Source organism: Dermacentor andersoni, chromosome 1 (genome assembly GCF_023375885.2).
Source record: "Dermacentor andersoni chromosome 1, qqDerAnde1_hic_scaffold, whole genome shotgun sequence".
NCBI lineage: Eukaryota > Metazoa > Arthropoda > Arachnida > Ixodida > Ixodidae > Dermacentor > Dermacentor andersoni.
This window is the reverse complement of record NC_092814.1, coordinates 209,268,511-209,283,646: the sequence shown is the minus strand read 5'-3', so window position 1 is coordinate 209,283,646 and position 15,136 is coordinate 209,268,511. Positions and strand designations below refer to the sequence as shown.

At 45.4% G+C, this 15,136-nt stretch overlaps 1 protein-coding gene across 1 annotated transcript in view; it reads left to right on the top strand.

The window, feature by feature from the left end:
- The window catches only part of LOC126546934 (glycosyltransferase 25 family member-like), a 113,427-nt gene extending 110,049 nt beyond the window's left edge, over positions 1–3,378 (top strand). Inside the window, exon 9 of the mRNA XM_072288225.1 lies at positions 2,229–3,378. Within this exon, the coding sequence (XP_072144326.1) occupies positions 2,229–2,457 (229 nt within the window). The 3' untranslated portion in view covers positions 2,458–3,378. The remainder of the gene's footprint in view (positions 1–2,228) is intronic.
- The last annotated feature ends 11,758 nt before the right edge of the window (positions 3,379–15,136 follow it).

The following is a 15,136-nucleotide window of genomic DNA, read 5'->3' as shown; positions in this document are numbered from 1 at the left end:
CCGCGCGCCCTATACTCTATGTGCGAGTGAAAGCGTGTCAGGGTGAGCCGACGATGGCGGTGCAATCGCGCGCGCACGGGAGGAAAGCGGGGAGGAAGCGCGCCGTCTTCCGTCGCGCGCAAGGCACCGGGGGATTGGAGGAAGGTGGGGGGGGTCGTTTATCTCCGGCGGTGACTGCGTATGACGTGGCCACCCGGGCCCTATATTGAAAGCGGTGTACAATTAGTACAGAGTCTAGCTGCATCGAGGGCTAATATAGCTTCGTGTGCCTTCTGTTCTCGCCGCTTAGCAAACGTTGAAGCGAGAGGCGGCACGATGATCAATTCGCTCGCTGCTGCCGCCGCGCTTTCTCACTCCAGCGTTTCTACAGCTAGTGTGGGGCGGTCATCGAGTGAAATGTGTTCATGTTTGCTTGTACGCGCGGGACACCATGCTTGTTAATTTAGTTAGTAAGCAAATGTTTACAAGTTTATACGGCCGGTAAAACTACCATCCTTACGTCGTATAGCAGTCTACTAATTTTATATCACAATCGATGCTTCGCCTTTCGGGCGAAGCTTCGACTTTTTTTCCCGCCCATTTTCGCTGCTGCGGCTTTTGGTGGCGTGGTGCACTGCGATGTGTTTTAAAGAGAACGACAATTGATTTTGTAGAAACCGTCGTTTTGTTGCGCGATGGAAGCTTTCTCCTCCAAATTGTTTGGACGAGTGGCGACTAATTTCAGGAATGACTGAAAAGGAATTGTAGAATCATTCCATATACGCAATCTCTCTATTAACTGTTTACAGACGCGGGTAACAGTGATGCCTTATAGCGATGGCAATATCACAGTGCAAAAACCTAACGAGGAGTCAGATACGTATCTTTGGATGCGAACAAGCAAATGTTCACAAAACGACGCGATTGCGACGCTGACACTCCTTGGCAGCACAGCACATCCGCACCGCACATGCACAGCTACTCTGACATGCAAAGCATCACGTGTACGTGTCTGTACAACAGCACTCATGTGTGTCACCTTGTTGGATAGGACATGTACGACCGCGGCTTTCTGTTTGTATTCGGTTGCGCACAGGGCCAGAGACATTTTTGAACAAAAGCTATTTGCATGCTGCAAGAACGGACTTAAGCACGCAAAAGTCATGCAGTAAACAAAACTTTTTTTTAATCTACAGATAAGTCTCGTGAAATTTCTATTTTGCTTGAGAATTATTGATGCCACTCGGTATATGCATACGTCCTGGTTCTGCCGTCCGACTTCACAAGTACAAACGTGCTCACTTGTTAGATGGGCAGGCAAAGTATTGGGACACGTACTGGCAACCAATTATTATTATTACTATTATTATTATTATTATTATTATTATTATTATTATTAGTAGTAGTAGTAGTAGTAGTAGTAGTAGTATTATTATTATTAGGAAAATGCATTTCAGTAGAACTTTGACATGTATATTTAGTAACGGGCCCGCATACTTATTGACTACCTTTCACTGCAGAGTGACATCTCACGTCTTTCAGCACAACTTTCCGTGGCTATTTATAACTCATCCAGAAGGGATGAAATGCTTGTTTCTTTCCCTCAATCTGACACACACACACACACACACACACACACACACACATATATATATATATATATATATTATATATATATACCACTACCTCAAAACACGTTTCCGACTGTTGTCGGTTCTCTTTAAACAACTCCAGTATTTCTTCTTGCCTTCAACATATACTTTTGTGTGCACTTCTGAGAAAATGAGCACTCCCCTTCTATATCGCGGCGAGCGTCTATGGCTCGTGTATCCTTACGCAGCCATTTTTTTATTAAAATCTTGTTCGCCTCCGTGTACCATTCACATTTCGCAACTGAGCGCGAAGGCCGTTCCGAACTCTAAAATGACAATGTGGGCACGTATTAGGATTGCTTTTCACGTGCTACGGTGCGGTTTCTAGCTCGCCGTGGTTTTGCTCAGGGCTTGAAACCGTTTGCCGTTGTCACCATTACGACGTTCCATGTTGGGTGATAACTCCGTGGTATTGACTTACTATACGTAGAACAGAGTTTCCGACGCTGAAAAATAATGACTTCTCTTGGAACTCGGAATGAAAGCTAAACAAGGACTTTGGTGTGCCGGCCTGATTCTTCATTTTATCCGCTAAGCAGAGTGAAGCAAGCATGGCTAAATTCTTTTTTCTTTTCTCTTCGCTGATTGCTGCCGCAGGAAAGCTTGGGCTGCCCACTTCCCTCGGCGTGACCTCAAGGCCTTCTCCGTGCACCCTCTGTTTGTACACCCAACGCACTACACTGGCGAGGACCACTACATCAGCGACACCGAGGACTCGGTGGTGGTAGACGCGCTAAACACTACCGGCTCCGATCATGGTGCGGACAGCGTTCTGCCTCCTGCCGACGTAGCCAGCGAGCCCCAAGCTACGAGGGATGAGCTCTGAAGACGCGCGCCCGCGCTTTTAATTGCCGTCAAGGCGATACCTAACCATGGTCCACGTGTGCATGTGACAGGGATTCACACCTAAGGGGCATTTACTGCTTCACCGTTACCGCTCCACCGTTACCGTTACACGTCAAGCGTGATGCCAGCTTCGCGCGCGCTGAAGCTTCACCGTGTCGTGCGTCGGCATCTGGCCGGGACGGTAAACGTAGCGATAGAGCGGTACCGATGTTGCTACAGCACTATGTTAGGGGGATGCCATCTGTGTGGCAGCGGTGGCAGCCTCCCTCGATAGGCAAACGCGCCGACAGCGCAAACGCGGCCGGATTTACTCGTAACAATTGCCTGGAACTGAGCGAAGTGTTACTGTGGGCTGGTTGTATACTTGTAATGCTTTTATACTAGGGCGACGAGTTGGAAAGCTTGCTTCCGAGGGGGTCTCTCCGCCAAATTGGGAAAGCATAAGATAGTGTGTTTTAAAAGACGCAGTATATTACTAAGATGTGCGTGGCACTTAAAGCCAGGAAACTTCGCCAGCGTCAAAATATCGTATTCCGACGAGAACAGTGGCACATTCGCTCTGGGCTTATAAGAAAGACAATCACTGCTATTGAAACTTAATAGTACACAGTGATGGCATGCGATACAAATAATAAAATATTATATACTTGCTCTCCAAAAAAAGAAATTGCTTAGTTTAAATTAATACCGCTACCGGCCAGTTGATAACGAAGCACATCAGCATTGCCCCTGAACGCTTTGCTGTACTGTAATTTCTTGCAGCTGATTTAGTTTTTATTGAGATAACAATTATACGTACTCTCCAAGCGAATTTCAGCCGTCGTCGTAGACGTCAGGTTCCGTATACAGGATGTCCCAGCTAAGTTTAGCTAGAGTTGAAAAATATTCCGATGCACTCTAGGACGACGCGACCAAATGCATGTTGCTGACTATTGTATGTAGTAAGTCGAACTATTTCTTATATTCTGATTACTTGCATAATTAGGCAAGATTAATTAAGCAACTTCCGAATTAACGAAGTTAGGCAAAAAATTATAATTGATAAGTTGTAGGGCGGTTTGCAAAACCTCCGATTAAATATTTTATAACTTTCTATCAAGTAATACTTCTTTTTTTTTTTTCACTTACTGCAGATGCCCGCGAAATACAAAAAAATATACCGTTTGACATGCCCGCTCGCGCGCCGTGATTGCAGTGCGCCAAAACGTTCCGCGGACAAACGAAAATAGAATTTAGCTGGGTGACCTGCCGCGACAAGGCAGCGACCCGGGTGTTGGAGGTGCGATTGACACCAGCAGCCGTTATCGCTTGCGTTGCGATAACGGTTGCCCTGTCGCCTTTTAAGCGAGAGCACACCATCTTAAATGCGATGTTCGTTTGTACGGGGAACGTTTGGGAGCACTGCAATCACGGCGCACAAGCGGGCACGTCACGTGGTATTTTTTTTTTTTTTTTGTATTTCGCGGGCATCCGCAGTAAGCGGGAAACAAATTATACTTAACGGATAGAAAGTTTGAAACTGTCTAATCGGACGTTTTGCAAACCACTCTACAACTTTCTAATTGGAATTTTTTGCCTAACTTTATTGCTTCAGAAGTTGGTTAATTAATCTTGAATAATTATGCAATTAAGGAGAATACAAAAAATAGTGTGACTTACTTCATACAACAGTCAGCAACATGCATTTGGTCGTGTCGTCTTAGAGTGCATCGCCATATCTTTAAACTCTGGCTAAAGTTAGTTGGGACGCCCTCTATAATTAGGTATATGTACGTTATATGCCACGTCATGCTATATTACATGCGGTATATGCGGCCTATATTGCCACACAATTCTATGTGGCAAACAAATTCAAAGAAATTTCACGAAACAAAACACGGACAGCGCATGCCTTTCACCTTAAATCTTCTCAGACTTAAATATTAAAAGTGCGAAACAATAACAGAGCTCGAACCTGAAAATGATGGAATTTTACTGGCTCTTCTGTGCACTACCTCTGGATCGGCCCGAGAAATAGGTTTGAAACATAGCCGATACGGAAAAATGGTGGTAAAGTTGCTAAGAACGATGTTGGCACAGGCATAAATGAAATTGTCCGGTGGCAGGATTCAAACTGAGGACCTCTAGCACAGCAGCTCGTTTCTACTTACCTTCACTTCAATTCATACTGCCACTACAGCTACAAGTCTTACACTTCGTGTCATAGACTAACATGTTGCCATCGCATTCATTGCTTCGTTCTTAAGGCGGAACTGCGAGATTGTTTGCGTATTCACACATGCGCTAGCCGCCAAGCAGCAGCCCATAGGCCAAAAATGGCAAAGCAATTTCTTTTCCTGGTAATTTAAAATTCTAGCTGCTCGCTTTTTATTTAATCGCTCGCAAGTTTCCTCTGTTCATCGGGTGGTATTACACACTGGAGTCGCCAGAGGTGAGGTCATCTCGATCCGAGGTAAAGCTCTTCGTTTTCTTCAAACAATGACGAGAGGCGCGAGGGCGAGGTCAGCTATCTGGCTGATGAGTGTTTGGTGGAGTGCGTTTATAGCGCCTGTCGAAAAGATGTCAGCGCTGACGTGATTTTAATGGCGGATTGGTGAAGTAAGTTGCCCGAGAGCGACACAAAAGGCGGCGTTGGCACTTCAGAGCGCGTTCTTTTGACAGGCTATCCATTATATCTCGTAGACTTGACGGGTGCTGAAATGTAGGACGGTGGGTATAACAGCTAGGGACACAAATAGTTGCTGCGCTTCGCCCTGGAATATAAAGAAGCTTTGCGCGCTGCTTTTTTACGCGCACAACCTTCGTTCATGTTAAGTTTCAGTAACGAATATTCACGGATGAGAAAATTTATAATTGAATGTTTTCTATCTGTACACCTTCGCTATCTGGTCACTACTGATAGCTCCCAAGGCGCGGAGGGAAAGCGCTAGCCGTGTATTGCTTCCTCTTTTTATCTGAACTGTGAATTGTGCGACCGCCTTTTACTGTTGTAGCGCGTAGCATAGCGTTACTCTGTGCATTTTTCTCGTGTTCATTTCACTTCTTCCTTCTTCTATTTCCTTTACCCTTTTCCCCAGCACCGCTTCCAATACTCGCCCTTCGAGCGAATCTTAAGAACTTTGGCTGCTCGCTCGCCCGTTCTCTCACTTGTCACGTGTGAATCCGGTTAGCGAAGCCTGGCAAGGGGAGTGCGAGGGCGATATACATACAGGGTATGGTGGTAAATATATGGACACTCGACGGTCTACGCAGGATTATGCGAAGCAAGGATATGTCCTGCCAAGCTGTATCTCTCGTCATTTGGCTTTAAGTAGAAACCGATATTCTCGGGTTATAAGAATGGAAAGAAACCAAAGCTAAGATGCGCCACAAGCCCGTTAGCTTCCTTTTTTATACTTCCTGGGACCATAACATATACTGGTTTTTGTATTAATTCTTTTATTGCATGCTTCTCATATAGTCGTCACTTAGCGGGCATGTTTCTTTTTTGCGTTCGTGGTTCGTTGTTACGTATAGTTGAAATCGTGCTGTAGAGCTTTAATTGCTTTCAGTGATGTGTACGTTTGCTAATTTGTTTGATTTTCTTGCATTCTCGCCGAAGGAGAGGAACACAATTTGAACGCATATGACTTCGTCGATCTGTCCTGCCCAGTGCATGATAGTGAAAAAAAATATATTATTACTACTACTTAGTTTCACCTTATTGAAGATCGCGGGCCTGATTCTGTATAAGACTGGTTTATAAGAAGCATTACTTTTAAACTTGCTTTTAAATTAATTTCTTTGTCCACAATACTCGCCGTTATTATCGGTGCTGCATAAGTAGCCAAAGTATGAGCGCAAGCGCTGCGAAATTCCGTAACAAAATTTGCTTCGCTTCTTTGAATTGCACGAAGGCTCAAGTTATAAAATCTCTATGTTTTTTTGCGCGTTTCATTTCGATTCGTTTTTCAGTGATCATTCCGCAGCTACACATGAAAAGGCGCCAGCTTGGTCTGGTGTTCAACATTTCACTCGTCAGATTTTTTTCTTTCTTTGTTGCTCTTTTTTTTTGCTGCGTTTCGCACCGCGCGTTAGAAATGGTCACAAGAAGGCGGGCTGCCCCTTTTATTTTTCTTTTTTTCGGAGCGCTTTTACTGGGGGGGTGTCTGTTTTCTGTAGGCTTAATACTACTATTCTCGTTCAGCTGCTATCTCGTTTACATGTGACCGTTATGAGAGTAACCACACCAAAGAACTTCGCTTTATATGGCAAGAATTAGGCGCAGCGTGGATGCTATCTGTTCTCATCTGTCGCAGTGTCACAAAACTGCGACAGGAAGTTTCCTGGGTTAAAAATAGATCCTCAATATTGTAAGCCTAAACCAACCCAGTACTCATTAACGTCGCCTTTTGCCGCCGCTCGTTCTGCTAGACAGTACGTCAGTCTTGATTCTCAAATATTACTGACCAACTGCCAGCAATATTTCCGTGCGGGAGTCTTGTACAAGAAATGAAGATTGGGTGGAGGTGTCATGCCGGCCATGCTTTGAGAAACGTGTGCCTTTTTTCTTCTTTCCTCTCGCTCTCTAAGCGCTGACAGATTAAATGGCTGGTTGTCTACAGTTCCATACGTATGTTCTTTTTCTTTAATATTGTAATCTGCTGCTCAAAATACTAGCGTCCGTTCTGCTCGGCGACTGCATGTAACGGTTCTGCTCATTTTCTCATGTACCAGGCGCTAACTGGAGTTCGGTCGGAATGATATGGGTGTATAGTGTTCGTAGTCATGCACGAGTTTGACTGTCGCTTAGTCACGTTGATCTCCTGTCGTCAGAAGCAGTGAAACAGTTATTCCGGGACCACAGAATATATCGTAATCCACCATGCCGCGATAACCGTGTATGTATCCTACATTGTATGCGAGCGTCTTCAAATCTCATACGTGCAAGTCTTCTTGTGTTCTCAGGTCTTTTTTTTTTCTCGTTCGGCTGTTTTCTAAATAATTTGACTCGTTGGTAAATTACCTGTTGATAAACAGCTTCGTGCGAGTATTAGAGAACTGCTGCCGAGTAAGCTTTCTGCAGAGGAGAATCGGAAGTTTAGCCCAAATATCCCCTCTGTATCACACGATGGCTTACTGTACCGCACTTTACTGTCGCCTGCGCGAAGAAACTCTATAACTGTGGGTAAATTTACTGACGGCTAAAATGCTTCATGGAAGCCACCTCAGGAATAGCATCGGCCATGCCGCTGCTTCATTCCCAATAAGGATGCTTTTCCGCTATCAGTATTTCGTGCGGTTTGAATTTCCGATGCAATTGAACCCAAATTTCGGTCCTTCCTGAATTTACAAGGTTATCAGAATGGCAGAACCGTGCAGCGTCTGTTCCAGCAAAAGCACCCGGATCTATATGGAGAGTTTACTTGCTGATCGTCCTTGCAAAGTTTTGCATACTTGCCGAAAGCTTACGTTCCACAAAAATGCACCGTTGCTATGTTTAAAAAAGGAAAAATACATTGCTGCTCCGTATACGAGTGAGCGCGCTGATAATAACGGAAAGGGGGCCTTCGTGGTTGTTTCTTTTTAATTATGTCGCCTAAAAGCAATTTTCTCCCCAGTACGTTAAAAAGTGTTCCGTGCTTGGTTGTTTACTTCAATTCGGACGTATCTGCATTGCAGCACTTGGGCGCTTGCCGCTTTTGTTCCGCGTGAAAGGCCTCAAAGACAGCAATTGAAACAGAACGCACCGTTGTTTCGTAGCATTGCGTCAAGATAATGGCATTGCTTGCCGGCTGCGTAACGCTGTTCTCAACAATAGAAAAAGAAAAAAAAAGTTAACAATAGTGCTGTTTCCTACGTCGTACTTTTGCAGGTAATTTCGAAGCATTGATAGCCTCGTCGTATAGGCAGAGCGGAGACACGTTTAATGGAATTCCTCGGCTCGTCGAGCCTCGCAGCTGTCTTACTGCATTTGTCGATCGAGAACACTTGCTGCGCCGGCAGTGTCTTACAATAAACTTGTGCGTTTACTTTCTTAATTCTGCAGTTCGTCGCGAATCTTTGCATTGTTTTGTGGGTTGATTTCTCCTTTTTTTCTGCATAACTTAGTCGTATGTGTTTATTAGTGGCAGCTGAATGCTTTGGTGTGTTTAGCACTGCGGTGGATGAATGTGGCAGCTGGGGTGAATTTGTATTCGCTGTTCAATGTTATTGTGCGTTGAGCGTCGTTAAATGGGCGCAGGAACACTTTTCACTGCCACAGTTTCATTTCGTTCCTTCCCCCTCGCCGTTTATCCAGCCCTTGGCTGCTCGGTCGATCCGGCTACTTGCTCGAAAACTCGCTCGATTTGGCGCGCTCCAGCACATGCGGCATTGGGGCCGTCACGTTACTTCAAGCGCTACCTTCAAGGCTGTGTCATTCTGCAGCTCAGCAGAAGGTCGCAGGTTCGGTTCCCGGCACCAGGGTTCACATTCTCTGCAAGAGCGCTTGTGTACCGTGCTTGAGGCGCACGTTAAATAACCCCAAAAGCTCCCAATTAATCCGAATGCCCACAACACGACGTCTCTCATAACCTACTCTGCAGTTTCGAGACGTAAATCCCTACAACTGAATGTTTTCTGTCTCGCATATCAGCTGACCCAATGCACATGTTTCTCTTCAAATGCTCCGACAAAGCCGCCAGCGGGTACTATCATGTTCAGTGTTGGAATGACAAATTGGATGTGGTGAAGCGTTTTCTTCAGATGGGTAGTCAGATTACAAAAAAAGAAAACCGTAGGAAAGGCGTTCGTGCAGTCGGGAGATGTTCTAGAGGCTCTTTAAGATAATCGCGCATTGCTCGTTGCCCGACACATGATACAACAATCACGAAACGTCGTCACTACAGCGTACCGGAACTTGCACGACAGGCGTCAAAATTGAACCAGTTAAACTTACGTTTTGTGGTTGTCTGTGGTTCGGTTAGTCAATACGCACCTTGTATACAGGATAATTTGTAGTGCCTGCCATGCACTTTGTATCTCCTTCGGGGCCAAAAGTTTTTCACAAAATGGGGCATTTACTTTTGTGCAGCTTGCTGATAAAGCATTGTGCTCGTGTATGTGTGTTGAGAATCTCTGTACCAAAAATAAATATACTCCCAAAGTAGTTGTTGTCTTGTCTGTTCAGAGCACAAGAGGAGCGACCAATTGGGAGAGCGTATTGCATCGCTTTCTTGTTGGTTGTGCTGTGTCAAGCATTTTTTTTTCTTTTTTTTTCTCGCAAGTGGACTTCGCAAACATTGGTGTGTGTTACGATGACGTGTCATCTCAACTAAATGTCCGCTAAAGCTTCACATAGATTTCAATATGTGCCTTGGATCTGCTTATTTATTTTTTGCCACCGAAGTATAATCTTCCCAAATGAAAAAAAAAATTGTCAGAGACACCTAAGACTGCTTACGTATGGTAATGCGAAAGCATTATAGTCGCTTTGATGAAATGTTTATTGCTACGCGTTCCTTCGAAGAACTAAAAGAAGTCCAAAGTATCGCACAGCTCATGAGACTCCAGCAGACCAAGACGGGAAGAGAACTGCTAATAAGGCTAGGCTTCGCAGAATCATTCAAAGAAACCCAAAGAACGGAGGGGATTCCTGATGAATATCGGAAAACATACACTGTTAGCCCCCTACCCAAAAACATGGACCCAAACCTCCACACGGCGCGAAGGGACGCAAGGGCGAAATACGTCGAAAAGTACTTGGCCACAAAAAACACAACAGTATACACAGATGCTGCAGTATACTCCAAACAAAGAAGCACAAACATAGTAAAGACAGCTGCGATAGTAATAAGCCAGGACTACAAAGAGATCAGCAGCGCGTCAATGAAGGACTGCTGGGTAACGGAAGCTGAGGAAATAGCCGTAGCTCTAGCGGCAGTGGAGGGCTACCGATCCGAAAGGTCTTTAACAATACTCACCGACTCGCAAGCTACGTGTCGGAATTACATGAACGGCAGAAGAGGACGCAGAGCGCTTCACCTCCTCCGCTCCTGCAGGGCTAACAACAAAGTCAGGCATACAATTTTCTGGGTACCGGGACACGCTGGAATAGAAGCGAACCTAAGGGCGGACAAGGCAGCTCGAGAGCACACAAACTGAGCGGCCACAAGCACCGACGCTGAGGAACCCATACCAATCAACCCAAGCTACTCAGACATTCTGAATTAATATAAGGGGGTCCGAATCAAATACCCTCCACCCCACAACAGCCTAAATCAGCATGAAGCAACCTCTTGGAGGAGGCTGCAAACAGGAACGTACCCAAATCTAAACACACTAAGGAAGATGTTTCCCACCCAGTATAGAGACATTTGCCCCTGGTGCGGCGCCAAACCCACCTTATGTCACATTACATGGGGATGCGTTCAGAATCAACAATTCCTTCAAATAAAAGACCCGAGTGCGTAGCAGTGGGAGAGGGTGCTCTCCAGCAGCGACCCGAAAGTCCAGCATGGACTAGTAAGGCACGCTCACCGAGTAGCCACCCTCAGTGGTGCCCTGGAATAGGGGCGTCGACCCTGCGCAGATGGGGAAGAAGACCGTGAAGATGGCCGACCACATCTGCCACCGCTAATTTCTAGCCAATTAGAGCAAATAAAGTTTTTCCTCCTCCTCCTCCTCCTCCTTGTCCGCGCCAGCTCTCGCCTGCGTTTTAACTGCGCCTCGGTATGGCCAAACGAAAACGCGCCATGCCTCTCAACGTGCTCGCTTGCCCGCGAGGAGTTCATAACTCGAAGGGCCGCTCAGCGGCGTTCCATCGGACATTGGTGCTTTTTATTTCATGCACTGATGACGTGGCGCCACCTCCTACCCTTTGACTGCGTCGTCACGTGCCCAACGACGCACGCACTGGGCCCACATTTAATCAACCAGAATCGAGGAGGCGCTGGGGCGTCTGGGAAGCGTGCCCGTCTCGCGCCCCGGAGGCACGGGTTCGATTCCCACCCAGATCGAGATTTACGTAATTTCTTTTGGAAGGCACTATTTTACTTTCTTTACAGTAACTCCCTAATGAATTGGACGTCAATTCGAGTACTTTTTGGTGTGGTTTTACTCTTTGCAGTCTGCTATTTAGTACCATCATTCGGTGACTCGGCCGACTACAACGCCGGCTTTTCGCATAATGGGGCACGTAATGCTTTCGCATTAAAAAAAAAAAAAACTTTTTTTGCACGCAGTATCCACCCTCTCGCGCACTGACAGGTGAACCTAGATTACTATACGAGGTATCCTTAAGTTATCCGCAATTCTTAAATGTCGCCTGTTATAGATGACATAATTTTAGTCCTTGAGTTGGATCATTTAGAGAGGCGAACATTACTTGCACGAGAAATCGAAACATATATCCACCTAATTAAAAAAATCACAAATTAACTTCTTTATGTGGCTCGCGTCAAACACCAAAAAACGCTTTTATTGTGTCATATTACAGTCATTATAGGCTGTCATTTAGATTCGCAGAGGCAGGTTCAGTAATATCTTCTAGAGTGCTTCCGAGTATACGTTGTAGGCACCCCTCTGAAATAATTAAGGTATAAAGGTACTTGCTCACCTAAGTATTTCCAATAAAATAACGCGAAGTCCATGGAAGCGTGTTATGGATTCTCGCCGTCGACAGCTCAAATGCAGAGATTGAGCAAGTTTGGGCCACTTAACAGCAATGTCCTCTAACCTAAAGTGTACGCACGCTTACACATTTAGAAGTGGTAAGAAGTTAAAAACTACATTAAAGTTTTTATAATACCCACAGCTTGTTTAACAACAATGCAGTATGTAAATCACGAAGCTTGAGCTTAATTGTGTATGTTCTGTGATAAAAAGGAAAAGAACAGTTAGGCAGTCATGTTCTCAGACAATTTGTACCTATAGTGTTTTCCTTTTTGGAAACTTTTTTTTAGAAAACCTGCAAGATTGACTCACAATACGTCATTGCGGAATAATTATCTGCTTTGGCGGACATCATTTGCAAGGAAAGCCAAAGCCAATATATATATATATATATATATATATATATATATATATATATATATATATATATATATATATATATATCACGCGACCAGTGCGCCCAGGGGCACATGCTCGTAGCGACCCACATTTTTGGGCAGCACAGACATACCCGATACGTAAAAGTGGTGGTAACACGCTAACTAAGACCTTGTCTTTGCAAATGGGACACAACGCGTCCACGCGGCAGCGTTCCCAAATGTAAAACTCGTCCCCCCAAGTTACGGGCCCAGCTTATCACGCTAGTATAGCGGGCGCCCACGCTCTGCCATCCTCAACTCGCCAGCAGCTTTCAGTTGAGATCATCGGTCCTTATGCTGTAGAATCCCAAGTTTGCTGCAACGCTATGCAACTTTTTCATTGACTGTTTTTTTTTTCAGACAAATAGACAGATAAATAGATATGGGGGATATGCGCTGGAAGCTCTAGAATAAGTACGGGCTGCACAATACTACTGTCAATGTAACGTGCCCGTTTTCTCTCTTTCCGAACTGAGTTCTGAGTTGCATTAAAGGAGGAAACTGAGTGTGAGCCGAATACAGTGCCAATGGAACTGTGTGTCACGAGCAGATTTCGCTGAATGGTGGTAACAACTTTATTGAGACTCTGCTCAGTTATGATCTGGCAGGCCCGAGTTCTAGAATGGCTCCTCACGAGGAGCCATTCAGGCGACCCAGGCAGGCGACATAATTCAGTGTGTACCGTAAATGAAATGAAACGGTTGGCACGCTGGCAAGAAACAACTGCGGCGACGCTTTTGCTGAATACGAAACTAGAAGGCTTGTCACACGTAAAAGGCACATGTTGTTTACAAAATATAACCATCACGCTTGCTAAACGTGGACCTTCAACGCAAGCGGATGTTTTCATAATGTTTATTCAGTGATTGAAAACAGTCGCATAAAATTGCAGTTTTTCACGTCCCGAAGTCCTTCTGGAACGAGAGCTTAGTAATGCACTCAACAAAATGGTTGCGTCGCTCGCGAGTCATCGACGCGCAGTGTGCACTATAACAAAAGCGTGGCAATGACTTTCCCAGCCGGTATACCCTCCATCTTACAAAGATATTGAAATTGTATCAACTTTGTTTTTCTCTTCCCGCTCTCTCTCACCCTTACAGGAAATGGTAACAGGCCGTCTACCCTATCCGCAGCCTTCTCACAGACTCAAAACAGCCAGCCTTGACGTGCCGAGAGATGCAGAATCGAAGGCAATCTTGAAAGGCGTGAGCTTCACAAATGCTTCCATGCAAGGCTTCAAGGCTTACAATCGCTTTCGTTGTCGGGAGAGAAAAGAAGATAAAAAGTAAAACCGAAATTGTCTCTATCCGGCAACCCTCTCGCACGCAAGCAAAGCAATCGCAAGTGTACTAATCTTACGAGCGATGCCCGATATGGGCTGCGCTTGGCTCTAAGAGCATTCATGCGACGACGCTTGAGAATAGTCGTTAGCGCATGCGATGAAGAGCTGTGCGAGCCCAGATGAGCGCGCACCTATATTAGATGTTTTTACCTCTCCGTGCTAACTTTTGTAGCTTGTTGTTTTTATAACCTTACATCGTTAAACCTAAGTCAACTCAAGTCAGTCATGTGCATACAAGTGACACAGGTGTTTGCGCTACCCTTCAATTAGGCCTGTAGGCAACCGCCCCATGTAGCAACGTTCCCAGTTTACTTGCAGTGTACGGCTCCTGCATAACGCGTCACTTGTTCGTAGGCAGCTGCTCCGGTCGAAGAAGGTTGCTCGTAAATACGCCGGGCACTCGCGCTTATTCGTGTGAATTATTCGCCTGGATTGTCTTCTCACTGGATAAAGCGCGTTGGCGGGCTAGTTGCTTAGGATTCATGATTGAAAGTTAAGCGCCACTTGACGAGGACCGAAGAGGAAAATGCGCTGCGTCTCGTGTATGTGTCATTTCCTTTCTTTTTCTTCGTCCAATCGCACTGCACTTCTGATCACTTCTCCCTGGTGCTCTGCGAACGCTGGTTTAGCAGCAAAGTTGTCAGTACCACTACAACCGCTGAAAAGCGTTGTAGGCATGGTATCCCGGAGGCTTTGAATAATTAAATGTTGCACCGAGTTTGTGTGTGGGTGTGTTTTTGCTTAATCTCTCTCTCTCTCTTTCATCCCTCATTATATATTACACCGGGAGTAGCATACCCAGCCTATCGCTTGGCTAACCTCTCCAGCTTTAATAAAACTTTCTCTGTCCCTCTCTATCTGTCTCTCTCAAGTTTAAATCAAGATGTAATATAGAGTATGCTGTGGGTCACGTGTTGGTGAGGTTTAACGTGCGTGGGTTAGTTGGGGAGCTTGGGGGAAGCTACTAAACACTATGGAAAGACGAATGAAGGGTGTAACGTTAAGAGATAAGAAAAGAGCAGATTGGGTGAGGGAACAAGCGCGAGTTAATGACATCTTAGTTGAAATCAAGAAAAAGAAATGGGCATGGGCAGGACATGTAATGAGGAGGGAAGATAACCGATAGTCATTAAGGATTACGGACTGGATTCCAAGAGAAAGGAAGCGTAGCAGGGGGCGGCAGAAAGTTAGGTGAGTGGGCGAGATTAAGAGGTTGGCACCGACAACATGGCCACAATTAGTACATGACCGGGGTAGTTGGAGAT